Raw genomic sequence first — 26,628 nt, 5'->3', positions numbered from 1 at the left:
TCCAAATAACTATAAATCCTATCCCTTATAATTTTTTCCAACATCTTGCCGACAACAGAAGTGAGACTCACCGGTCTATAATTCCCGGGGAAGTCTCTGTTCCCCTTCTTAAACAATGGGACAACATTCGCTAACCTCCAATCTTCTGGTACTATACCAGAGGCCAACGACGACCTGAAGATCAGAGCCAGAGGCTCTGCAATCACTTCTCTTGCCTCCCAGAGAATCCTTGGATAAATCCCATCCGGACCAGGGGATTTATCTATTTTCAGACCCTCCAGAATATCCTGCACATCCTCCTTATCAACTGTAATACTGTCTATTCTACTCCCTTGCAACCCAGTGTCCTCCTCAGCTATATTCATGTCCCCTTGCGTGAACACCGAAGAGAAATATTGGTTCAATGCTTCACCAATCTCCTCCGGTTCCACACATAACTTCCCTCTGCCATCTATAACTGGCCCTAAACTTGCCCTAACCAACCTTCTGTTCTTGACATACCTATAGAACGCCTTAGGATTCTCTTTAACCCTATCCGCCAAAGTCTTCTCATGTCCCCTTTTAGCCCTTCTAAGCTCGCTCTTCAACTCCCTCTTAGCCAATCTAAAGCTTTCTAGTGCACTACCCGAGTGCTCACGTCTCATCCGAACATAAGCCTCCTTTTTCTTTTTAACCAACAAAGAAACTTTTTTGGTGCACCACGGTTCCCTAGCCCTACCAATTCCTCCTTGCCTGACAGGGACATACCTATTACAGACTCGCAGTAGCTGCTCCTTGAAAAAACATGGGTTGTCTTGGCCGCTGCTGTGTTTCCCCATTCAGGTAAATTTAGTGTGATTGACTGGAGCAGGTCTGAATGTCAATGTTATAAATTTGAGTTTTGGCTCCTTCTGCCCGCTTAAATAAGGCTGATAAAGAGAATGTACGCTCAGACTAAGGAATCCCTTCGAAGTGTAGGGACACACTACCTTTCAGCAGTTGCCAAATTGGATGTTACATCAGTAATTAAATGGGGCAATGCCATTTCCAACTTAGATTTGGTTTTCTCCCTTCTCAAAACTAATTTAGAGTGAGCATTGACTCCTACTGTGCATGTACATTTACCAGCATCAAAGCACTGGTGGGACAGATTGGCATTTCTTACTGGTCACACTCTCACTTTGGGTGGTGCTATATTTACTCGACATGGCTTTGAACAGTGTTTCTCTTTCCATCTGGTAGCAATACGCACGGATCCCAAAGCGAAAAAAAGCTGGTCTGTTTGATCCCATCTTCCTGAGAAATAATGTAGGAAATCAAAAAGGTTTTAAATTTTAAAAGTTTTTAAAAAGTGAATTTCTAAATGTTCTAGACCAGCCAAAAGCAGCAATGAAAGCGAGCAAGTTGTAACTTTTGAAGGTCAAGATCTAGCTACAAAGCTGACAATCTGTCTATTATTGGCAGGGAATTCCTTAGCCTGAGGGATTCCTTAGGGTAGGGCAGGATGTAACATTAAGGCCCTACAAAGTGCAAGTCTGCCACTGAACTCACCACCAGCACATGTGCAGGTTTCTTTTGAAGGTACCTAAGGAATCTACTTCCACCTCATTACCTTTTTCATTTTGTGCATTCTCGATCTGCCCTCTGAGACATTTGGGTGGAATTCTTCCAACTTCCCCAATCATTCTTCTTTGCTAATTGATTTCACCACCTGCTCATCAACCAACTTGCTTGAGGATACTTTTTTTCCCCTCCCTAAAGAACGAATTATCTGCCAGACCTGGTGTGTTTTCCTTCAACACCTTCCTTTTTGGAGATTTCCAGATCCACAGTATTTTACTTAACTTTTTTCTTCCCTCTGCAGAAGTAATCCTAAACTTGAAATAAAAATAAATTTTGGGAATAGTCCCTTTGATCAGATAGCCAATTAAAACCCTGATTGAGGAACAACTGCCTGGGCTGCCAGCAAAAGGATCGTGAGGTAATTGAGGAGGTTCCAGATAATGAAAGGCTGCTTTCCGCACCCACCTGTTTGTCTCGTAGAAGTCTGGACACAGGAATCTACCCCTTTTTAGACATTCCCAGTCAATGTTTCAGGTCGGAATTCTAATGGAAGGATGTTGACCTGAAAGCTAACTCTGTTTCTGTCTCCACTCGTGCTGGGTAATCTGCTGGGCACTTCCAGCTTTTTGTTTTAATTTTAGAATTCTAATACAACAATACAACTTTATAGGTTTCCTCTTGACCGTCTGTAATTTGAGAATAATCCCAATGGACTGTCTTCACTGGAAAACTGAAAAATACAAGTTTTAAAAAAAATCTCCAGTTCTTGCATTTACGTAGTGTTGTTCAGGATGTCCCAAGTTCTTTGGCATTGAAGTATGTAAAGAGTGAACTTCTCGTTTGTAGACATTCTCTATCTCATCTTTCCAGTTTCTTGATTCCATACCTGTTGTGCATTGTTGCAGCCAGTTATTTTACAAACAAAGCACCACAAAAAAAGACTAGCAATCCACTGGGTTGAGCTTGTGTCGCTGATGCTCAACATTCAAACTCTTGTAGTTTGAGTATCTAATACGCTCTGAGTGGGTGGTTTGCAATGTGGATTGTTGAACCAGCTTCCTAATACAATGGGTTACTACTTTGGAAAGTGTTGCCCCATGTGATTTAGTGCTACTTGTTCTGTTTGTAAATGTTGCTCTATAGGTATTAGCAATCTGCTTTCCATCACAATTATTAATGGATTACCTGTCATGTTTTTCTGCATGAAAATTGCACCAAAGCGAATTGGGTTTGCCATCCAAAAATTGCTCGGTGATTTTTCTCCAGGGTCAAAATCGGGATTTGTGCAACACTCTGACAACTGTTTGATCTGATGCACAGCCTGTTTGTGATGTAATCCACTACCACTTGTGTCTCTTGCCAATTTATCTACTCTTTATATGATCTGACAAGGTCAGGAATGAAGTGATTACAGTATATCATGAATTCTAGCAGACTCCAGAATACCAGCATGTTTGTTGGATCTGCAGCATTTGGTTTCATCTTTCCTTGAATCAGGTGATACTCCTTGACTCGAGTTGAGTCTCTTGTATTGAAAATGTCTGATCTGCGTAGAAACTACTGTAAAGGTACCCTGATTCTTCAAGTTCAATTTGATGGTAACCTCCATTGAGGTCAAGTTTAGTTCGCCATTCACTTTATCATTGAATGTCACTGTCTAATGCTTTTCTTGTATAAAGACAGACTTTTCTTTTGTATGGATGGGACCCAAGGAGTTGGCTTATCCTCCAATCAAGTAGGTACTTGTTTACTGACCATGACATTGATTCCTGACTGGGGGCATTTGTGTATGTCACGCCTTTCAGTTTTCTGATGCCAGTGAAGCAATCACTAAACATTTCAAGGATGTTGTTGGTATGCATTGGGAAGGAATCATGATGTAACCACAATTCTGTGCAGATCTGTTGCTGCGTGGAAAATACAGTACTGAACTTTCAGCGGTCTGTCACTGTTGTAAGAGAAATTCATGTTGGGACAACCCAAATGTTTTGTCTCCTGTATCTGTCTTAACAGCTAATAGTCACCATCTCACACAGCTGGTTGCTGTGTCCAAAAGAGTACAAAAATATATTTGGAGTCAAGTGCTTCTCCACATGTGATACTACAGCAAAAGAGTGAGGGAATATATGTGCAAGTAGCATTCTGATGGTATTGGTCTTTTATTCATTCAGAGGATGTGGGTGTCACTGAACCAGCATTTATTGCCCATCCCTAATAGGCCATTAGAGAGTATTTAAGAGTCAACTACATTGCTGTGGGTCTGGAGTCACATGTAGGCCAGACCAGGTAAGAGTGGCAGATGTCCTTCCCCATTAGTGAACCAAATTGGGTTTTTACAACAATCGACAATGGCTTCATGGTCATCATTAGACTTTTTTATTAAATTCAAGTTTCACCATCTGTTGTGATTTGAACCTGAAAGCATTGCCCTGGTTTTTAGTTCAGTGACAATACCAGTGTGCCGTTGCCTCCCCCATTAGTTGGTTGGCAACATAGTTTGGTTGGTTAGGAAAATGGTTTGCGTTTTCCATGAGCAGGATGCTCTGACCATTGTGAATAAGCACTGAAACAATGGAAACATGATTTGGACAAGAGTAATCTAACTATCTCTCCTTGACATCCAATGGCATTACCATCACTGAATCCCCCACTATCGACATCCTGAGGGTTACCATTGACCATAAACTGAACTGGACTAGCCACATAAATACTGTGGCTACAAGAGCAGGTCAGGGGCTAGGAATCATGTAGTGAGCAACTTGCCTGTTAACTCCCCAAAGCCTGTCAACCATCTAGAAGGCACAAGTCAAGAGTGTCATAGAATCCTCTCCACTTGCCTGGATGAGTGCAGCTCCGACAAGCAATCTGCTTGTATAGCACTCAATTCACCACTTTAAGCATTCACTTCCTCCATCACTGATGCAGTGGTAGCAAGGTGTACCAATCCATCTACAAGATGCACTGCAGCAACTTGCTAAGGCTCTTTTACAGTACCGTCTAAATTGTGACTTCTAACACCTAGAAGGGTGAGGGCAGCAGATGCATGGGAATGCCACCACCTGCAAGTTCCCCTCCAAGCCACACACCTTCCTGACTTGGAACTATTATTGCTGTTCCTTCACTGTTGCTAGTTCAAAATCCTGGAATCCCTCTGTGTACTGCAGTGGTTTAAGGTGGCTTACTGCTATCTTGTGGCTAGTTAGGGCTGGGTAATAAATGCTAGACTAACAAGTGATCCCATGAAAGAAAATTCGAGGAAGTTGTAAGCTTGTGACAGCTGTTGTTGCTTTTGCAGATGGTCTCCATGAACAGAATTTGCAAGATTTGAACTTGTGTGGTGGTTACTATTGACGAACTCAACAGTAATGTTGCCAACTCTGGCTTTGTCTTTCTCTTTGGCATAATTCATGTTTTAATTTCAACATCACCAACGTCACACTTGGTTTCTATTGTGTGCGGTTATAGGTCAATTTTCTCTTTCTTGCTTGTTTCAAAAATCGCTGTTTTCCTGACATGAAATTTTTAGTGTGTTTCTTTTGCTGAGTCATAATGGACAAGATGAAAGTATCTAAAATGTCTCAAAAAAATCTTCCAATTCTTCACCTCTGCAATGGAGAAGTAGGGTCTTTTTTACTTTTTGTCGCCTGTGATTGCAAAACTTGCCATTGGCAAAAAATGATTTGTGGCGTTTTAATGTGGGAATACAGATGTTGGCTTGGAATGCATTTCAAAATGTGGTTGGGCATTGATGCCATATTGATCAATGCAGTGCATGACCCAGAGTCCTTTCAGTAATGATCATAGATTTGATATTTATTTGTTTTACAAGGTGTGTGCATACTGTGCAAGCCTTCTACTTGCTGATCTTGAGCTAGAGTGCTTCAATTTTTTTTGTATAACATAAGCCATTGTTCCCAAAATCTCCAACTAAAATGCTGTCTGCAGAAAGCAGACGGACTGTTCCCAAAAGTTTTTAGACCTGAAAATAATGTTTCCTATAATTCGCCCTCTTGATTGCCGTTAAGATTCCGTAGGATGCATTCAGAATCGGAACTGCACCTACTCTTTCTTCTCTCCTTTGTTCTCTCCTTTGAGACTCCCTCTGCTGGTGTATCAGTATGGTAGCCTTAAATGAACCAAACAGATGATGCAATTTTCAGAAAAAACACAAATTTCTGAAAACTAATCAAGTGTGTAATAATAAATATCTGTTTATGGTGGTGTTTGAGGGATAAATATTGACCAGGATAAGGTAAGCACTGCCTTACTCCTTCAAAATCAAACCATTGGATATTTTGACACCTATTTAAATAGCGCCCCCCTCCCCTGTCCATTTATTGTCTCCATCCAGAAGGTGGTATCTCCAACAGTGCTGCACTAAAGTTTTTGCCTGAGTTTTGTGCAGCAGGCTGGGGCTTGAAACCACAAGCTGCTTGCTTTGGGGCAAGAGTCTTGATACTGAGCTGTGGCTGGCACACAGCAAAATGGGTTCATATTTTTGAAAATTGGGAAAATTGACTTCTGCCAATGATTAAGGGTTTCTATTTTTATTGAACATAGGCTTTCCTTGTGCGATTTGGCTGGGTCAGAGCGTTGTGACAAAGCACAATCTTTTGGCGATCGACTGAAGGAAGCAGGAAACATTAATACTTCTCTCCTCATCCTCGGCAAATGTATTTCTGCACTCAGGCAGAAGCAGCAGAATAAGTAAGTATGGAAATAAATGAGAAACCTAGTTATAATTTTTCGCATTAAAATAGGGGATTAATTATTTTTAGTTGTAGGGCAACCTGAATATTATGCAGCTTGCATTCCAAGAGACTTTTTTTTAGGAAATTGATGATTTTGACCTTTTTACAAATCATTTTAATATGAATTCATTTATTTGCCTCATTTTAATATTTTAAAAATATACTTTTTGCAAAACTGAACGGTTCAATTTATTTTATCTTCCTAAATCTTGTATGGGAAGCCTTCGAGGAAAAGGTATAAATGTTATGATCCCAGTTGATAACTACCGGAAGGGAAGATCCCAGAATGGAACCCTGGCTCAAAAGACCATTACTACTACTACTTTAAGATGAAGAGAATCTCAGGACTGCCAATTGGCTTTTTAACAACAAAAAATTATTAAACCTAAAAAGTTTGACTATAATAGAATACTACTTCATTCCACTTATCTTCACAAATGAACACGGGTTACAAAATATATCTTGTGCTATAAGGTTTTTTAGAAAACCCACACTCCCTGTAACCCAGTGGGCTAACTGTGGTCCAAGAGCATCCCACTCTGAAACCATGTGGCAGATGCAACTCAATCAGTCCTCCTGTGGATTTCTCAAATGTTTCCAAACTCTCCTCTCAAAACATGCTTTAAAATCTTCTTTCAAACAATGCTTTCCCTCAGCTCTTTTCATTAAAGATCCATTTCTGGGTTTTCCGACTCTCATTTCAGTATTTCTTTATCTTGAATGCTTTTACAGAAACTGAGATCCAGCCATTGATTTCTCCACAATTACTTCAACGATCACTTCACAGGCTGTGGTAAAATATCACAAACCATTCATTTTCATGCTTTATTTCATCTAATGCCTTAACAATTTTTTTTCTTTTTTCAGGTGTCAAGGAACACTAGCTCCAACAGCTCATCGATATCAATGCTCATCCAGGAACACCCCCCTCTTTCTCTCTCTCTTCCTCCCCCCCCCCCCCCCCCCCCTCCCAAAACCCTTTTCCTCTGAGACTCAGTGTGCTGTAATCCACAAAAGACCGTTTAATCCCCTTATGCCCCCACCTCAACGAACTTCAGCCTCAACATGGTGCTGAACTATTCTGCTACCTTTTATCTCTGTGCTCACTACTTTGGGCAGGAGTTCTTCCCCTATTCAACAGATCCTTTCGCACTCCTTGTATTCTCCAGTCTCTTACCTGTTCTTGATCTTTTCACTCTATTCTCTCGGGTCCAACCCTGACTTTGTTATCAAACCTGCCTGCTGACAAGAGTGGTGCTGTTGTTGTCTGGCATACTGACTTCTACCTCTGAGGCTGAGCATCAACTCTCAGATGCTCCCTACTACCTCCCCTGGACCTTGACTCCTCCATTGTTTCCAAGGCTGTCACTGACCTCATCACCTCTGGAGATCTTACCCCCCACAGTTTCCAACCTTAGCCTGCTTCTACCTCCTTCCCAAAATCCACATCTGCAATTCCTCTGATTCCCTCTGGCTGAACTTGTGTTCTCACTGAACGATTTGTCTCATTTCCTCCAAATAAAAGGAAATATTTATCAATTTTGATTCCAATTTCCACCCATCTACCACCTTCACATGGTTCATCTGACACTTCCCTTGACCTCTCTATCTCCACTTCTGCTGACAGACTATCCATTACAAGCTCACTAACTCCTACAGTTCTTAAACCCCACGTCCTGTACCATCCCATTCTCAGTTCCTTCACCTCCGTCACATTTTGTTCTGATGATGCCACTTTCCAAAATGGAGCTGCTGACATCTTCCTTAATTGAGGTTTCCCACCCACCTGTGGTTGACAGGACTCTCAACAGGATGTCTGACCCATCTCCCATGCCACTGCTCTTTCCCCCCCCCCCCCCCCTTTCCCAGAACTAGGGTAGGGTCCCCTTCTCCTCACCTTTTCACCCCACCAGCCTCCACATCCTCTGCCTTTTCCATCAGCTCCTTCATGAAGTCACCACCAAACACATCTTCCCCTTGCTCCCCTTGTCAACATTCAGCAGAGATCGTTCCCTCCTGGATACCCTGGTCTATTCCTCCGTCACCCCCAGTACCTCAACCCCTGCTAATTGGTACCTCACAATTGCAGATGGTGAAACACCTGTCCCTTTTATCTCCTCCCTGTTTGCCATCCAAGGGCCTAAACACTCATTTCAGTTGAAGGAATGCTTCATGTGCACCTCCTTTAATCTGATCTATTGCATTCACTGCTCCCAATGCGGTCTACTCTACATCGGAGAGATCAAACTCCGAATGGGTGACCGCTTTGCAGAACACCACCTACAATCCATCTGCAAGCAGGACTCAAACCTCCCTATTGCTTGCTGTTTTAATACACCATCCTGATCTCATAGCCACATGCCCGTCATTGGCTTGCTGCAATGTTCCAGTGAAGCCCAACACAAACTGGAGGAATAGCACCTGATCTTCCAATTAGGCACCTTGCAGCGATGTGAACTCTCTCCTCCACCTTAAGCCCATTTCCATCATTTTTTCTTTATTTTTTTCATTGTTTTTTTTCAATTTCCCCTTTTTAAAAAATAAATCCCACTTTCCGTTGTTTCTGTTACCACTGTCGACCTTGCCCCACCAGGACCATCTGTTACCTGTTTCAGTTGTCCTTTGATACTCTGCTTCCCTTTGTTCTACCAGGTTCTGATGTACCACTCTCGGCACCATTCTTTGCCATGATCCCCGCCATTTGCATTTCCCTTTGTCTTTTTATATCTCATATCTTTATCGATCTCCCTCCACCCCCTCCCCCCGCTTTCGTAACAGTATAAATCTCATTCTACTTTCTTTTGTCTTTAGCTCTGACAAAGGGCATCCTGACTCAAAACATTGGCCCTATTCTCTCTCCACAGATGCTGTCAAACCTGTTAAGATTTTTCAACATTTTCTGTTTTTCTTTCGGATTCCAACATTCAAAGAAACTTGCTTTGATCTTGCTGTTTTTTTCCCTTCACAGATGTTACTTGTCTTGTTCGGTATTTCCAGCATTTCCTGTCTGTCTTTCGGATCTGCTGTATTTGCCTGATTTGTGACTTTTTTCACTCTTTTAAAAAAAAAAACCCAAGTACATAGGAAACTGGGGGGAAGAAGAGGATGAGAATCAACTTGTGTGCACAGATAGCAATTAATATAATGCTGGGACTGATCAGAATGCAAAAAGGCTATTATTGTGGGGGTGCAGGGCATGGCTGAGGTATTACCATTTGTGGTCACTATAATGAGGGTACTAAATGGACATTTGTACCCGTGGTTACTGCAGTGAGGATGCTAACAATATAAAGGACAAAGTATTGGAGAAATTGAATCGGAGAAACTAACAGAAGCAGCACTTTTTTTGGGGGGGGGGGGGGAAAAAGTAGTCAATGCTCCAAAGGTAGAAAAGTCACCAGGTCTGGATGTGTCATGGGTTGCTGAGAGATGTAGGAATGGAAATTGCAATAACTTTGGCTGCAATCTTCCAAGCCTCCTTGGATGCAGGAACAATGCCAGAACACTGGTGGATTGCAAATTACACTGTTGTTCAAAAAAGTGATTACCTTTCACAGCCTAATATCTAAATTAATTAGTATGTTAAGAAAATGTTTAATAAAAGTCTGCATGGATTTGTTAAAAGACCAAGTTATATTTAACTAAATTGACCAAGTAACAAAGGCATTTGATCAGAGTAGTAGAATTGGTGCATATGTGTACTTTCAAAAGGTATTTGTTACAAACCATGCGATAGACTTGTTAGCAGAATTGCAACTCATACAGTTAAAGGGGAAGTGACTGTTGGTTAAGGGAGCAGAAAGCTGGGTAATAGTCTGATTATTTTTCAGAGTGCAGTGGTCCTAGGGATTTGGACCTACTATGCATTGCAATAAACAATGCATCTTCCTTGGGTTCAATTGCTACCAGTCACAGCCAATGAACATCTGGGACTATGGTGACTTTACCTTACTCTATGCATCTCTATAGGAGAAAGTTCATAGTGGGGGAGTGATCATCATCCACTGGAGCAGGTCTACAAGAAAAATCTGTAAAACACTAGCAAGATTGCCGAGATTACTCCTTGAAGCTTCAGTTTCAATTTTGCCCTGAAATGCAGTCAGGAATGGAAATGGTGCTGCCACATTACCCACCTCAATTGCTGAAAGTAACACCACTGAAAAATAGTCAAATTGGAGTTGAGACAAGTAAAGGCAAAGAGTTCCAGAAACGGTCTCAGGATGTGCAGGCCTGATGAGATATAGCAAGCATAGCCAGCAATACATCAAGTGATGACACCTCACTAGAAGATGATGATGATGATCTGCTAGTCAGATCCAGAATGATTATTCTGGACCTAACTAGCAGATCATCATCATCCTAGCCCAGGATGAATTCCTCCAGACTATACATGAAGGCCACATGGGGATGGAGAAGTGTCAGCTCAGTTGCCTACTGGATCGGCACCTACAAAGACATCAGAAGAATGGTGTCTACATACAATGTATGTCTGAATTGCAGAAAAAGGAGACAATAGCTACTGAAGTACCACCCAGATCTGAGGGAACTGATTTTTATTCTCTTTAGCAAAAAGTTGAGAACTACAGTTCTGTTCTCTGAAAAAGATATGACAATGGAACACAGTTTACTTCCAGAGAATTGAAGGATTTGCTGAACAGAATGGGTTCAACATCACCAAATTACCCAAGGGACTTGGGTTTACAGAATGATGCATCCAAACAGTCAAAAGAACACACCACGATATGCCGAGATGAACAACCCAAACCGTGCCTATTGTCACTCTGATCTGCACCTCAAGGCAGCCATGAAGTTGCTTGCAGTGCTGTTGGATGGAACAGAAAGCAGCAGTAGAAACCAGCAGAGTTTCTAAAAATCATACTTTTGTTCCTTCTGATATGCTAACTGATTTTTGTCTGAGTCCATATTCAACCTAAACTTTGATCATCCTTTCTGCTTTCCTACAATGCCAGCAACGTCACTAACAAGTGAGATAACAACAGCACTTGCCAACAAGTGTCACAACATTAGTGGTATCAAGCTCAAGTCCGACAACACATGGAATAGCATATCTTTTACTGGGCAGCATGTCAGCTCACTATGGGGCAACTAATGCCCAAATTTGGAACACCTGACAATTATGTGAACAAATATTTTAAGAAAAGAAAGGTATAAATTTAGGAAAAAGTGTCAGCTTAAAGCTGATTGTTGATTTTTAGAAAATTTGACAGAGGCAAATATGTTTTAAGGGATATTATATTATTCATAAAGAAATCTGATGGGAATGTTACTCTATCTGACTGCAGTGAGATCTGGTGACCTGGATGCAAAATGTATCATTCCACCAGCCACATGGAGAGCTGTAAGAATGAAGCTCCAGCAGTTTGAATCCAAAATACGATTGGACATGTATGAAATCCAAGGCCTTATTGACAAAGGCAGGGAGAGTAGATTTTATGGAGCCTGCAAGAACAGGAAATGTGGCATGCAAGGTGACTGAACTAAACCAGAACTAACATTTAATTTTTTTGAAGGTGGGTTGGGATGCAAGCATTTGTGGTTATGTCAGGTCTCCGGCCATTCTGTGACAGCTTCCTATTTGTAATTCATGTACTTGTCATGAATGCTCATTAGCGTAAAACTTAAAAATTGTGTCCAACCTTTATGACATATGAGAACCTTGTGGCACCTTGTAATGAACAGCAGCCGGCTGCATGCCGTTGAGGTCAGTGGTCTTCTTTGAACTTTGCAACACAAGTTGGGCAATAACTGTTTGCATCGGTGTTTTCTCTTTTATTCATTAATGGGATGTGGGTCCCAGGTGGTGGTGAGCTGCCTTCCTGAACTGCTGCAGTCCCGGTAGAGGTACCCCTACAGTGCTGTTTGGGAGGGAACGCCAGGATTTTGAGCCAGTGATAATGAAGGAACGGTGGTGATTCCAAGTCAGGATGGTGAGTGGCTGGGAGGGGGTTATCGAATGAAATGGGAAAGGCTTGCTTTCCGAGGCACATTGTGGGTGATGGAGCAGTAAGTGAAGGTTAATAAAGTTAGGGGCATCCAGGATGGTGTCTGTATTTCCCACATATCGTGGTCCATCATGATTTCCTCTATAATGTGATTGCATGCTGCTGGCACTTCAGTTTTAATTGGGAATCAGCAAGAGTGGGCATAGCACCCATTTCCTGTTCTGCTGTGGGAATGGCATGTCACAGTCAAATTCTGCCCACAAAGTGCAAAAGCAAAAAAGTTACTTCCGCTGATCATATGTGACCCACACATTACAAAGTCCCTGGAGGATGCTGTGAAGCTTTACTAAGAATATACTGAGGATGAAAGACTTTCTGTTTTTGTGGGGTAAACTAGAGAAGTTGGTGATCCTTGTGTGGACAGAAGGTCCGGTGGAGGTTTGATTGATGTTCACAATCCTGAAATCCTTTGAAAAGGGAAACCACTTCCAGTGGTGGATGAATCATTAACTAGAAGACACAAATCATAGAACCATAGAATCCCTACAGTGCAGAAGGAGGCCATTTGGCCCATCGAGCCTGCACCGACAGCAATCCCACCCAGGCCCTATCCCTGTATTTACCCTGCTAATTCCCCTGACACTAAGGGGCAATTTAGCATAGCCAATCAACCTAACCCATAAATCTTTGGAGTGGATAAATAGGCAAAGTGGAACAAGTTTGCAGTGTTTATGATCTGACTTGCACTGCCTGTAAGGGTGCTGGAAGCAGATTCAGTAATGACACTTGAAAGAAAATTGGATAAGCTCTAGAATAGGAAATATTTACAGGGCTCTTTTCCCAATCACAGGTGAGTGGGACTGATTTTGGTGGCTCTTTCGAAGAGTTTGTGTAGCGCTGGGCTGAATTGTTTCTCCTATGTTATATCAACCTATGATTCTACATTTTGTTTTTACAAGCAGTCCCACATGGGACTGCATCTTTAAAGCCTGATGTGTAAGATGTTTTAATTATACTTGTATAACATGCACAGCTGGTGACTATTTTCATTTTGCTTGCTGCAGTGTCATGTGCAGAAAGCTTATAAATACAATAGCATTTGAGCCTTTTCCAAATGGTATTTACAAAATCAGGTTAAATAGTTGAAATAAGCAGATAAGTATTTAATTATTAAACAAAATTAACCTTGCTATGTTCTCCATGTTGCAGGTAAAAATTTGTCTTTGTCTCTTTTGCCAATGTTTCAGAATTTGGAAAATATAATTCTTTGACAATGTTGTGACATTAACCATCTAAACTAAACATAGTATGACCAACTAAGAGTTGCACATAAAAATTGCATACTTCCTAAATGCTCACTTTTTTTCCCCAGTGAAAGACTTTCTGAATCCCAAAATTGGATTCTAATAGGTAGTAAACTTGTATTTGTGGAAAATCTCTAAACTAATGCTACATCTTTTTAAAACTTTTTTTTTGGAGAAGTTCTATTTGCAGTGACAATATTTGACTTCTGAAATCTCCATCTATGTACTTTTTTTAACAACCTGTCCTTCGTTGCCACTAGACTGAAATCCATTGTTGTCCCTTTCCGAGAGAGCAAGTTGACACGTCTCTTTCAAGCTTTCTTTTGTGGCAAAGGCAAAGCTTGTATGATTACTAATATAAACCAGTGTGCTTCCATGTATGATGAGACTCTCCATGTATTGAAATTTTCAGCAATTGCTAAGCAGGTAAGGTGTCATGTGTTCCTTTTGTCTTGTCTTTGAAAACAATATCCTGCATTTTAAAAGGATGAAATGTTTGTTATTTTGAAAATGTTCTTGGACACAAAGGCAAAAACTACAAACACGTATATGACATTTCAATTCAAATGCATGCCAATTGCTCTGTTATATAAATTAGTGAAGTATTCAATATTTACTCATCTGTGTTTCATTTGCAGAAAAATTGTAAATTCAGCCAAGTTTCATAACTCACTGACAGCATTACACTATTTAAATCTTTACTCTTAAAGCTGTGTACTACTCTGCTTGTGTTACCAATTTTGGCTGGTTTATAGATCTTTTGAAAATACTTCTGGTACATAATTTATCATTTTGTGAAAGTTAGTTACTACATATGCCCATGTAATCTATTTATAGACGCCTCCTTTTGGTTTTCAGATAGTTCAGTTCATTCACCCAAAGGTAGACCTGCAACTTGTTGATCCAACAAAGAGGATTGATGCCAGTATGACGGTATGCACTGATCTCTGTGAAACACTCTCTGAAAGTTTATTTTCTGAAGATCGACTCTTCAAAGATGAAGAGGAACAGGAGAATGAAGAACTGGAGGTTGCCACCTTGGGCCGTGATGTAATCTTCCTAAAAAATTTTCCGTTCCACTTGAGCTTGTATAGCTATGCTCGCTGTAATCAACTTCTAATTATCCAGCATTTGGAGGATATTGAGGATTACAGAATAATGCTGCCTGCAACATATTAATGGGGCAACTTGGGAAAAAAAAAGCATTAAATGAACATTTAGTCAAGGAATAAACAGAACAATTAAACAAAAGCTGGTATTCATAATGCCTTTTACAACTTCAAGATGTCCCAATGCACTTTGCAGCCAATTAAGCACTTCTGAAGTGCAGTCAGTTTGAACTTACAGCAGACATGTTAAACCAGGCATCAGAATTGAATTGGGTGAATCAAGGGCAAGAACAAGATGAGGTGAAAACTGAAGAAGGGGGAATGCTATTACTTGAGGATACACTTAGTAGTTGGTACTTTAAAGTTTGAATATGCTTAGATGGGTAAAGAGCACCAATAATAGAAGACCAAAAAGTTTTCTACAATTGAAGAAAATTCTACTGGGGCAATTTTATTAAAGAAAATAAATCCTAGATTGGAGTGGAATGAAAGAAGCAAAGGAATATTTCATTTATAAAGAAGCCTAATCATGTATTTGGAATGTTTTCAAGTGTTTTAAATGAATGCATTGCTTTTAGAGATTTTATTTAGAAGCTGTAATGCATTAGTTTAGTGATTCTGTTGCATGTTGATCCTTCATCTTGACACTGCTTGATGCCATATTTTTCTATTCTTTGCTCAGGAACTATTGGCCTTGATAAAAAACCTAAAGCAAAAACTGATTGCTGAAAAGCAGCATAAACTGGTTTTGGAAATTCGGGTTCGTAAAGAGATGGGCGAAGCTATGTTTCAGCAACTCCTACGTACAGAAGAAGTATGGAGGTAATTCTAATGTGTTGTTTGGTTGGGATAAAATTAACCATGAAAAAGATTCTTATGAGAATATACAAGGATTGGCTATTTTAATTTGCTAAATTGGTGGTTGTTTGATGATGCCACAGAGATTGAAGCAATATCACTTATGCATTTGTGCTGTCAGACCTGCTGAGATTTTCCAGCATTTCCTGTTTTTGTTTCTGATTCCAGCCTCTGCAGCATTCTGCCTTTATCATTTTTATGCATTGATGGGGCTGCTTATGTAATTTTGAGATGCCCAGTTGATAGTGAATAAATGTTCCATTTCTCTGTAGCTTTATTGATTTAAAGGAAGTTCTTCCAAGGAACTTTGGTTTGTCTGTTCAATCTTTCACAACATCTAGCTGTGGCTGCCTATTTCTGTGAAATAAGTGTTTAATCATTCCCACTATTGCATGCTACTCCTTTCGTAAAAGGGTAAAGTATTGAAACAAAAGAAAAATCTCAGTATTTTATACTTGCCAGACATGTCATGCTCAAGTTTCATTTGAGGATTGTTGGCTTTTGCTGCATTTTCTTGGAATATTTAGTCTGTCCTGCAATCAATTCCATTGTCTGACATCCATTTTATCTGATTTGATTTTTTTTCCTTAAAATTTGCTTCCCTTGCCAATTAATATTTTGTTTTAAGGGGGAAAGGAATGGAACACAAACTGCTTTGGTCACTATTTTCCGGATGTTCCTCACTTTTGGCTATTTCCATGCCACACTTCATGTCCTGGAGCTGGATAGAGTCACAGAATAGTTCCAGCATTGAGAGAGGCTACTTGGTCTGTTGTGTTCATGCTGAAGAGGGGAAAAAAAGCTTGCAGGGCTTCAGGGGGAAAAAGAAATTCGCTGAGGGTCAGCATAAACACAATAGGCCAAATGGCCTCTTTCCATGCTGGCCCTCAGCAAAGCACCTCCGCTAATCCTTTTCCCTGCATTTTTTTCCTTGGTCCACAAATTAATTTGCATTGCCACAAAGAAGCACCTCCTGTGCATTCCAAATCCTAACTGTGATATATTTAGGAAAAACAGCCTGCCAGTGTCACCATTGGTTCTTTGCCATTCTTTAATATTGGTGTCATCTGTTCCTATTGATGGAAGGGTCAAGAACCAGATTCCCTGTACTCTAGCTCCTTGATGATTTGAACATTTCTGTCAATTTTTCTTTGTTCTCCAGTCAATACACATTATTGAAATCCCTCAACCCTGATATTTTATCTGCACCCTTTCTAAATAAAGCCTTTGCATCCATCCTAAAATGAACTCAGTTGAGGGCAAAGCAGTGTTTTATAAAGATTAATCATAAACTTGTACCTTATGATAAAGTTCAGAATCTCTCTTTCAACCTTCAATATGTGCTCATAAACGCCAAGCTGTGTGTCCTTAACTTTTTGATGGGATTAGGGGTAATTTATTAGCTTGGATGGGTGACTGGCTGATGGACAGAAGACAGTCAGGATAAATGTTTTTTTTTCAGGATGGCAAGAAGTAACTAGTGGGGTGCCACAGGGATTGGTCCTTGGGGCCCCAGCTATTTACAATCTATATTAATGACTTGGATACAGGGATAGAAGACTCTGTAGCCAGATTTGCAGATGACACAAAAATGGGCGGGACAGTAAGTTGCAAAGAGGAAATAAGAACCTTACAAATGGATATAGGTAGGTTAGGAGAGTGGGTCAAAATGTGGCAGATGGAGTTTAATGTGGATAAGTGTGAGGTCATGCAATTTGGTCGGAAAAATGGGAAGGCGACTTATTATCTAAATGGCGAGAGACTTTGGGGTGCTCCAGTGCAGAGGGATCTGGGTGTCCTTGTTCATGAGTCACAGAAAACTAGCATGCAGGTACAGCAGATAATAAAGAAAGCGAATGGGATGTTGGCATTTATAGCTAAAGGAATAGAACATAAAGGTAAGGAAGTATTGTTGCAGCTATACAAGACATTGTGCTGGGGAATTGTGCACAGTTTTGGTCCCCATATTTGAGGAAAGATGTAGTAGCATTGGAGGTAGTTCAGAGGAGGTTCATGATTGATTGAAGAGATGAGGGGTTTGTCATACGAAGAGAGATTGAACAGTTTAGGCCTAGACTGTCTGGAATTTTGAAGAATAAGGGGAGATCAAATTGAGTATAAAAGATGATCAGAGGTATGGAAAAAGTAGACGTGGAGCAGATGCTTCCTCTGGTGAGGCATTCCAGGACAAGAGATCATAGTCTTAGGATAATGGGTTGCAAATTTAAAACAGAGTTGAGGAGAAACTACTTCTCCCAAAGCGTTGTGAATCTGTGGAATTCACTACCCTAAAGTGCAGTGGATGCTGGGACAGTGAGTACATTTAAGGAGGAGTTAGACAGATTTTTAATTGGTAATGGAGGTGAGGAGCATATCAGCCATGATTGCATAGCAGAGCGGCTTCGATGGGCCGAATGGCCTAATTCTGCTCCTATATCTTAAGAACTTATGATGCATCACTTTGCACATTTCTGCATTATCCAGCAGCCTGTCTGTCCTCTTGAGGTTTATCACCTTCCTCCTCACAATGCTTTAAAGTTCCACAACTTTTGAGATTGCCAGTGTTTAAATCATGAATAAATATCAAGCAAAGCATTAGTCTCCATCCTTTTCTTTAAAGATATTAATGCTTTGTAAATATCTAGGTTAAATTTTGTGTTTCCTTGGTCACCGTAAATCTGTGCTGCCTTGTTATGGCTCTTCAGCTATTGGGGTACAGTTTCTTTTTTTATATACTCTATAAAATCCCTTTATTTTTAAATGGCTCCATCAAATTTGGTCTTCACCTTCTGTGCTCTTGAGGAGTAGAACGACTCCAACTTCTCCAGTCCTTCCATGTAACTAATCCCTTTGGCCTGGAACCATTTTAGTGTTCTCTCTCTCTTTCTCCAGTGTTCCCCTCCAACAAAATAAATACACCCTAGTTGGAGAGCTGAACTATTTTGTATAGCTTTTCCATAACTTTCTAACTTTTGTAATTAGTATGCCTCAATGTATAAAGACTTTTTTGCTATACTTACACCTTCGGTAACCTGTCCTGCCACCTTCAAAACTTGCACGAACCCATTTTTGGTGCCCTTTTTTTCTTTGCACACTCTTTAAAATTGTACCATGTCTGCTTATTCTTGCAATCAAGAATTTGCATTTTCCGCTCCTTCCTGTGCTGAATTCTATCTGCTATCTATCTTTGTCAGTCTTTCAGATAAAATTTTGCATGTCATTTTATCTGCCCATTACAGTGAGCGGTTTGAAGAGTTAAAGGAGATCTATGAAGAACAATTGGAAAGTAAACTCCATATGTACAAAGAATCAATCCGGCGACATGCATATAAATGTGCTTTGGTAGAAGTTCAAGATAAATATCTTGCAAAAAAAGATTTCACTGCTGAACAACACAAGGTAACATTTAAAGCAACATTACTGCATTTTGAGGAGCAATGAGAGATGGAGGTTAGTTGTGTTTTTTTGCAATCAAACTGTTCACATGTAGAGTTATTGTGCAAGGTATAAAAGCAAAATGTTGAAAATACACTGCAGATCTGGTACTATTTGTTGTGAAAAAAGTGGGTTAATGTTTCTGGTCAATGACTTTCTCAGCACTGAGAGGTTAGAAATGCAGTCAGTTTTGCAGAGGCAGTATGGGAGGTGGGGGGGTGGGGTTGAATATTGGGAAGAACATATGAGATTGGGTGGAAGGCAAGAGGTATTAATGACGAGAAGAAGGTGCAAGACAAAAGTCAGTGTGTTGCTGTTGGAGTGTAATGGGATAAGTAGAGAAACAAAAGAATATGTCTGGAGGAGCAGTAAAAAAAGGAAGTTGCAGAATAAGTACCAACAGATGCCATCCAAAAATGGGTGCATAGGTTATGATCTGAAATTGTTCACTCAAAACTGGAAGGCTATAAGAGTGCCTAATCAGAAGATTAGGTTGTTGTTTCACCTGGGAGGAGAAAGCAAATCTAATTGAGGAAGATTTACATTCTGGAAGCATTGATATACAAGTTTTGCTGTTTCAGAACAGAAAATAAATATTAGTAAAATGGAGCAGTTCTATACAAGAAGCAAAGTGACATGTTCCCTTGCTTTTTAACTCTTGTATTGGATATCAAATTTGAAAGGAAGAAACACCTATATTGTGGTCATTATTTACATGATTCTTCCTTGACTATCAAGGGTTATCACTAAACTGAGTGTGGCCATGTTCTCTCCTCATTTCTTGAACCTTTCGTAAAAAAAATTAATGAATTCAATGTAATAACCACTCCACTATTTTAGGAGGTGTCCTTATTTGTGCCAATGTTTAGGAGCACTATTTGTTATCTGGTTTAGCAGATCTGGAACAATCCATTTCAAATCTTACCATGGTAGTTTGAAGGATTTTAATTCAGTTTAAAATATCTGGAAATGGGCGGCACGGTAGCACAGTGGTTAGCATTGCTGCTTCACAGCTCCAGGGTCCCGGGTTCGATTCCCGGCTCGGGTCACTGTCTGTGTGGAGTTTGCACATTCTCCTCGTGTCTGCGTGGGTTTCCTCCGGGTGCTCCGGTTTCCTCCCACAGTCCAAAGATGTGCGGGTTAGGTTGATTGGCCAGGTTAAAAATTGCCCCTTAGAGTCCTGAGATGCGTAGGTTAGAGGGATTAGTGGGTAAATTTGTGGGATTGTGGTCGGTGCAGACTCGATGGGCCGAATGGCCTCCTTCTGCACTGTAGGGATTCTATGATTTCTATGATTCTATGAAATAAGTTGTGTAACTACTGGATAGAAGCTAACTGGTTCACTTGGTCTTCAGGGAAGGAAATCTGCTATTCTTGCAGTCTGTCATTTCAGTCCTGCAAAAACATGGGTAACTCTTGCTTTTGGAGCAAGCTGCACAGTTGCACCAATTGCTAGTAAGCATCAATTCAAAACAAGATCCAAATGGGTGAGTCCATGTCAACAATGTCTGCATCCTGGCAGTGAATTTAATTGAAAATGTAATGGCAGAACAGTCTCCTTGCTGTCTTTCTTTATGGCCACGATTACTCTACAAGTAAGTTTATATTTATTAGTGTCACAAGTAGGCTTGCATTAACACTGCAATGTAGTTACTGTGGAAAATCCCGTAGTCACCACACTCTGGCGCCTGTTCAGGTACACTGAGGGAGCATTTAGCTTGGCAAATGCACCTAATCAGCACATCTTTCGGACTGTGGGAGGAAATCGGAGCACCCAGAGGAAACCCACGCAGACACTGGGAGAACATGCAAACTCCGCACAGACAGTGACCCAAGCCAGGAATCAAACCCAGGTCCCTGCCGCTGTGAGACAGCAATGCTAACCACTGTGCTGCCCTTAAGAACATTTTTTTGGGGGAAAAAAATCAGTAGATAAATATTCATAATTTTTGAATAAAAAGGAAAGCGCATGGAAAGGCTATTTTGTGGGGACCTATTGATGTATCAGGAAGTGATTTGTAGTATTTCATACCATCATCTTTAACATGAGCAAGGCAGCAAACAGCACCAACTGTTGTAGCCTAAAGTGCTTCCTGAATATCAAATTTGAGGTATACTAGTCATCTGGACCTTTTAATGTGGAGACTACGACACTATAAAGTGCTAGCATATACACTTTGTTATAGTTGTAAATAGAAGCCTATATAGATCACCATTGGAACTTACTTCCACGGTACAGGATTCAACGGTGGAGGAGCTGGATTCAACAGTGGAGGAGCTGGCAACCATGTTGAGTAAAAACCAAGAACAACCTGCTGTTGCTGCAAATTCTGGATCTATTACTGGATTGCTGGAGGAGCTGGCATGGTTCAAAGAGGAAGTATCAGAAAAGGAATCTCAGCTGCAGAGTCTTCAGCTAGAAGCTGTGCTAAGTGACAATGGTAAAGGATGCACACTTGATCTAAAACACCTTGTAGAGCAATATGTTGTGTTGTACAAAACCTAATTGTTTTATTAATGAACAGATTTGCCACATCTTGATTCACAATTTTTCCTTCCATAAGTTCTTTTACATTTTGCTTTTTGCATTGGGCATGTTTTTACTACTTAATGAGAGGTTTGCACTTGAGGCACCTATGTTTTAGTACTTGCATAGAAGGGTGCAGAAATATTTCAGGAAGCTGCATCAATAAACTGCTTAAAGGCTTTCATTGATGTAGCATTTTGTCTAATCTTGAAAGACTCCCATGTACTGTAAATTACTTTTCACCGATCACTAAGTATACTGCTACAGACTTCACTAAGGAGTAATTTTGAACACTTGTGCTTGAGATAGATGGTCAACACAGATTTGTTAAAGGTTCTAGTTGACTAGATTGCTGAATATATGGGTAAAAGGAAGGCCATAGGTGTAATATATTATGCACTTTCAAAAACACATGGGTATTTGTTGGAATGGTCGAGGCAGATGCAGCATAGAAATGTGATTAAAGGACATGGGGATCGAATTTAAAAAAGGTTTCTTGGATGGCGAAGATACGGTCATTCTCTATGGACCATTTTCCCATATTGTCAGAGGGGCTGGTGTTAATACTAAATTAGGGACATGAAAAACAGTACATGAGACCATTCGGGGACCTGTTAGAATGAGCAAAACGTTTGGCACATTAAGGTGAGGGGCTTTTTTCAGCTCGCTATTCGGACAAATGTGTACTTTACCGATGAATCTCAGAATATCTAAGTTTCTTCAATAAACAAGACTAACCATTTTCAATGATTAAAACGTTTATAAGGCCATAAGAAATAGGAACAGGAGTAGGCCATTCAGCTCTGCCATTTAATAAGTTCATGGTTAATCTAAAGTTCATGGTTAATCTAATATTCATGTCCACTTTCCTACCTTGTCTCCATGTTCCTTAATTCCCCTACTCGTTTTAAAAACCTGTCGATCTCAGCATTGAAAATGTTCAGACTCCACAGCTTCCTGGGGCAAAGAATTCCAAAGATTCAGCACACTTTTTTTTGAGAGAAGAAATTAATCTTGAATGAGCAAGATTCCTTCCCCCCCCCCCCCCCCCCCATTCCTTAACTATGACATTTTGCAAATACAGACTTTTAAAATCTCTAATATACACCTAGAATTAGATATTTCAGTCAAGAATTATTGATTTTGCAACAAAGAACTTAAAAACACATTTCTCCACAGAGGTAAACCGATATAAAGAATTGTATAGAAATCAAGTTGTATCTGAAGAACAGTCTGCAAAACTGCTGGAAGAAAAGGATCAGGTATTATGTACGACTGTGACAAATGTTTCAAATTCAATTTGCTAAAATTTCATGACCTTTTATGAAAGGCCAAGATTCGTAATAGTAGCATTCTGGAAAGAATCATAACTAGACAGTAATATTTTACCTGATTGCAAGGTCTTTGATTATGTATATATTTTATCTAAATCTTCATATTTAAAAAAAAAACTCTACCTCATGATTTGAAACTGCCATTAGGTGACTAAGTCCTTGTTGAAGGAGATGAAGGAAATGCGTATAGCTCTGCAGAAAGCAGAGAAAAATTGTCAAGACAGTAATGAAGAGGTGAAGAAACTTAATTGGACTGTAACAATGCAGGTATACTTTTTAATAATTGTAACCCCTGAACTTGTGTTATGAACAATGAGGACAATGACTGATTGGTAAAAGACAAAACGGATAGCAGATTAAATTTAATGTAAAGAAGGGCACAATTTTAAAGCTCATGTAGAAACGGGCACAAGGGTGTATGTACTCAATATTTAAAGATGGGACAAATAGTGCAGCTATGAAAGCCTATGGAATCCTTGGCTTTATTTATGGATACAGTAGAAAGGGGCGAACTGGATTGTACTACTAAAGAGCTATGAGCTATAATGGGGTCTTGTTGACTCTTTTTTGAGGATAACATGTACTCGCGATTTTCTACCATCGGTGGTCCTTTGACTGAACAAGCCTAATCTTCACACTCATCTCTGGGAACATGCGGCAGGATGTTCCAAGAGGTAATGGGATCTGGAGTACAAGATTCTGCTTCCTTTTTCTTTCCTTCTCTGCTTCATTAAGACCTTATGACTCATTTGATGGACAAGTTGTTGCTATTTTGAACAATTGGTAGCAAGCTTCTTCCAGTCATTAATGTTCAACGTTGCTGTACTTCAGACTGTCATTGAAACATTTTCTTTGTCTCCCCTGGAACCCTCCGAGCTGGGAAAACAGAAGCTGGTAGTATTGATGATTTTTTTTTTTTGCCTGGAGTTTTGACCAAATGCTTGTGGCATTGGTTTCCAGAAGGGCACTCACATTTGATTAATTTGGAGGATAAAGTGGATATGTTGCTGATGGAATTTTTCTAGTGTTGCTGATGCAGAATCCAGGTATGCACTGGAGTGTGGTGATGGCAATTGTCCTGTATACAAGGATTTTGTTGACTTGTGAAGGTTGTCAAATTCCGCTGTTGTGGAAGGCTGAGCTAGAGCAACTGATCAGATGCTGGATTTTCTTGTCAAAGGTGACCTTTTGTTTTTGAGAGGGGTGGTTGCCAAGGTATGGGAAGTGCTCACAATCGAATGAGCTGAAAATCTGGTGCAGAGTGAGCAATGGCACTCCAGTCAGTCGCAAATTGTAGATCATGTTTATCTATGGTGGTCAGTTTAGTCTGGCATAGAAGTGACTTTTAAAGAGATTTCCATCTAAACACCAGAGGACAGTTGATTTTTTTGAGGTAAATAGCCATTGTTCAGGTGGATTGTAAATGGTATTGTAGCTATCTCACAGCCTTGCTTGATTCTGGGCCGAATCTCCCATTCATAATTGTAGTCGTATCATGATGAAATTGTTGTTGGATGTCCAAAGCTTTGGCGCTTGGTCAAGTCAATGAATGTAGTAAAGTATTCCTGATTTTTTTTTTTTCTCTTGGATTTGTCTGGCAGCAAAGAACATTTCAGAAGTTTTTCTGGAAGGTCTAATGCCACTCTTGGGATGACTTATTTCCTCAGCCACAGGAAGTAGGCGATTCCAGAGAACAGGTGTCAGGTTTTTCTCTGCTATGGACAAGAGGAATTTGCCTCCAATAGTACCTCCTATCTTTTTTTTTCTTGAGTAATTAAATGTAAATCGGGCTACATCAAGGATATAAGCATAAAACGGAGTACTGTATTTGAGAATTATCTGCTGAGACCAAGAAAAGTAATTTCCAGAAAATAGATAGAGGGCATTATCATTTTTAAAATAGATATTCTGTAGCTCTAATAGATGTGTATTCAGAGAAATTTCAACTGTGGGTAGTTGATGGGTCGGTTGGCGTAGTCTCTGAATGACATTATAACTTTGAGTTCAGGCTTAATAGCTTGCTTTCATTTCTTTAAGATTGTTCCGTTTTAATAAGATGCTTCAGTAAGTATATCTCTTTTTTGCATGCTTTTTCTAAAAGCTGTGGTCTGTAAGTGAAGTGCAGGTATATATACACTGCTTATATCAAACACTAGTCGAAACAATTATTTTAAGGAATAATTCTATGCAACAGATCTGAAAATTGATTACTGTCTGAATTCTGCATTATCCTAAAACTATTGAGATACCAAATTATTTTGAATAATATTTTGTATATTTAAAAAAAATCTCTTGTGCTGTCCTCACATTTAAGGAGAAAATGCTTAAGGACATTGAAGAAACGCATGTTGACCAAATCCAGCAACTACAAAATGTGGTGTCGCAACTCCAGGAAGAACTTGCTCTCTCTACAAAGCTGTCTTGGGCTGAAAAAACACCACTAACAACTAAAAGGCTGTTTGCAAACTTAACTGGTTCCAAACTGGCCGTTGGCTCACCTTCAAAAAACAGTTTGTTTAAATCCAGGGAGCTGACTCCCCGAATGAAAGTTAAAAAGAACATCGTTTCTGGTAAACTGCCATCAAAACCAAGTAAAACTAATGAATAATTCATTGTCAAGTTATTTAGTCTAATTATGTTTTTATACTTGTTTTTAAATGTAAACAAATAAAATGTGATGTTTTTTAAAAAAATAAATCACCGGCACTTGATTTTGGTATTTTATAGCAACTCCTAATAATGCAGCATTTCTCTACTACAGCAAGGACTTAAAGGTCAGTTAAGGACACATGAAAGCATTTAAAAATAAGGATATAGAGAAGTGGGCTATAGAGAACAAGATGGATTCGAGGAAATGTTTACTAGTAGATGAATGCTGCAAGATCAAATAAACCTTTCCAATTACTCATCAGATGTTGGTCATGGGCCATAATGTCAAGCAATGATTTGTTCAAGTACAACTCTTGTAAACCTTTTTCATTTGAAGGAGCCTGATATCGGGGAAGCTAATATTAAATAAATCTTTGTATATATGCACAACTCTGCCATATCTAAGTGATGACTCATGCCAAAAACCTAAGTTAGTTATAAGTAACTGGTTACTTGCCGTAGGGGACAGCTTGAGCTATATTTTATTTTGGGTTGGCTGTCCTATTTTGCTACTAATGAAAACAGAAAATGCTAGAAACATTTCAGCAGATCTGGCAGCATTGGGTGGTGAGTGATTTCACATTCCTAGTTGCTAAGCTTGCATCTATCTCTCCCAGTTCAAATGAAATGGATGTTAAGCAAATAGATGTAGGGAAGGGGGATAAAAGGAAAAGTTGATTGGGTGGAAGGTGAAATAACAAAAGGGGCGATGTTGCAAGGCCAAAGGGGGTGGTAATGGAACAATTAAAGAAACAAGATTTGCCTGGAGGTGTAAATAGGGAAAACAAACTAATTATCAGTAGTTGCCATCTAAAATAGACATAAAAATGGGAGTTATAGGTTATGATAAACAAAGAGCTGGGTAAGATGCTCTTTCAGAGAGTCGGTGCAGACTCAATAAGTCAAATGGTCTCCTTTTGCACTTTGGGAATTCGATGCCTCCTATGGTGGGAATGGCAGCAACTCAGCAACCCCTGATCCACCTAATTTGCCTATTGATGCCAGGATCTTGCAAGCCTCAGAATGGCCACCCACCATATTGGGATACTGCCTAGGTGCCCTCCAGGTAGCTTCCTGGGAAGCATTCCTTTCTGAAACTCCATAGCCCATGGAAGGATGTGCTGATAACCCCAAACACTGCTGTTGCAAGGTTCAC

General features: G+C 39.9%; 1 protein-coding gene across 1 annotated transcript in view; it reads left to right on the top strand.

The window, feature by feature from the left end:
- The window catches only part of LOC144495481 (kinesin-like protein KIF20A), a 57,630-nt gene extending 32,199 nt beyond the window's left edge, over positions 1 to 25,431 (top strand). The window contains exons 11-20 of the mRNA XM_078215497.1: positions 6,103 to 6,249; positions 13,821 to 13,986; positions 14,419 to 14,610; positions 15,352 to 15,491; positions 18,767 to 18,926; positions 20,291 to 20,449; positions 21,202 to 21,403; positions 22,669 to 22,751; positions 22,971 to 23,090; positions 25,138 to 25,431. Of these exons, the coding sequence (XP_078071623.1) occupies positions 6,103 to 6,249; positions 13,821 to 13,986; positions 14,419 to 14,610; positions 15,352 to 15,491; positions 18,767 to 18,926; positions 20,291 to 20,449; positions 21,202 to 21,403; positions 22,669 to 22,751; positions 22,971 to 23,090; positions 25,138 to 25,431 (1,663 nt within the window). The remainder of the gene's footprint in view (positions 1 to 6,102; positions 6,250 to 13,820; positions 13,987 to 14,418; positions 14,611 to 15,351; positions 15,492 to 18,766; positions 18,927 to 20,290; positions 20,450 to 21,201; positions 21,404 to 22,668; positions 22,752 to 22,970; positions 23,091 to 25,137) is intronic.
- The last annotated feature ends 1,197 nt before the right edge of the window (positions 25,432 to 26,628 follow it).

The sequence above is a fragment of the Mustelus asterias genome, chromosome 7, assembly GCF_964213995.1.
Source record: "Mustelus asterias chromosome 7, sMusAst1.hap1.1, whole genome shotgun sequence".
Lineage (NCBI taxonomy): Eukaryota > Metazoa > Chordata > Chondrichthyes > Carcharhiniformes > Triakidae > Mustelus > Mustelus asterias.
The sequence above is the reverse complement of the archived record's forward strand: the minus strand, read 5'-3'. Positions and strand labels throughout refer to the sequence as shown.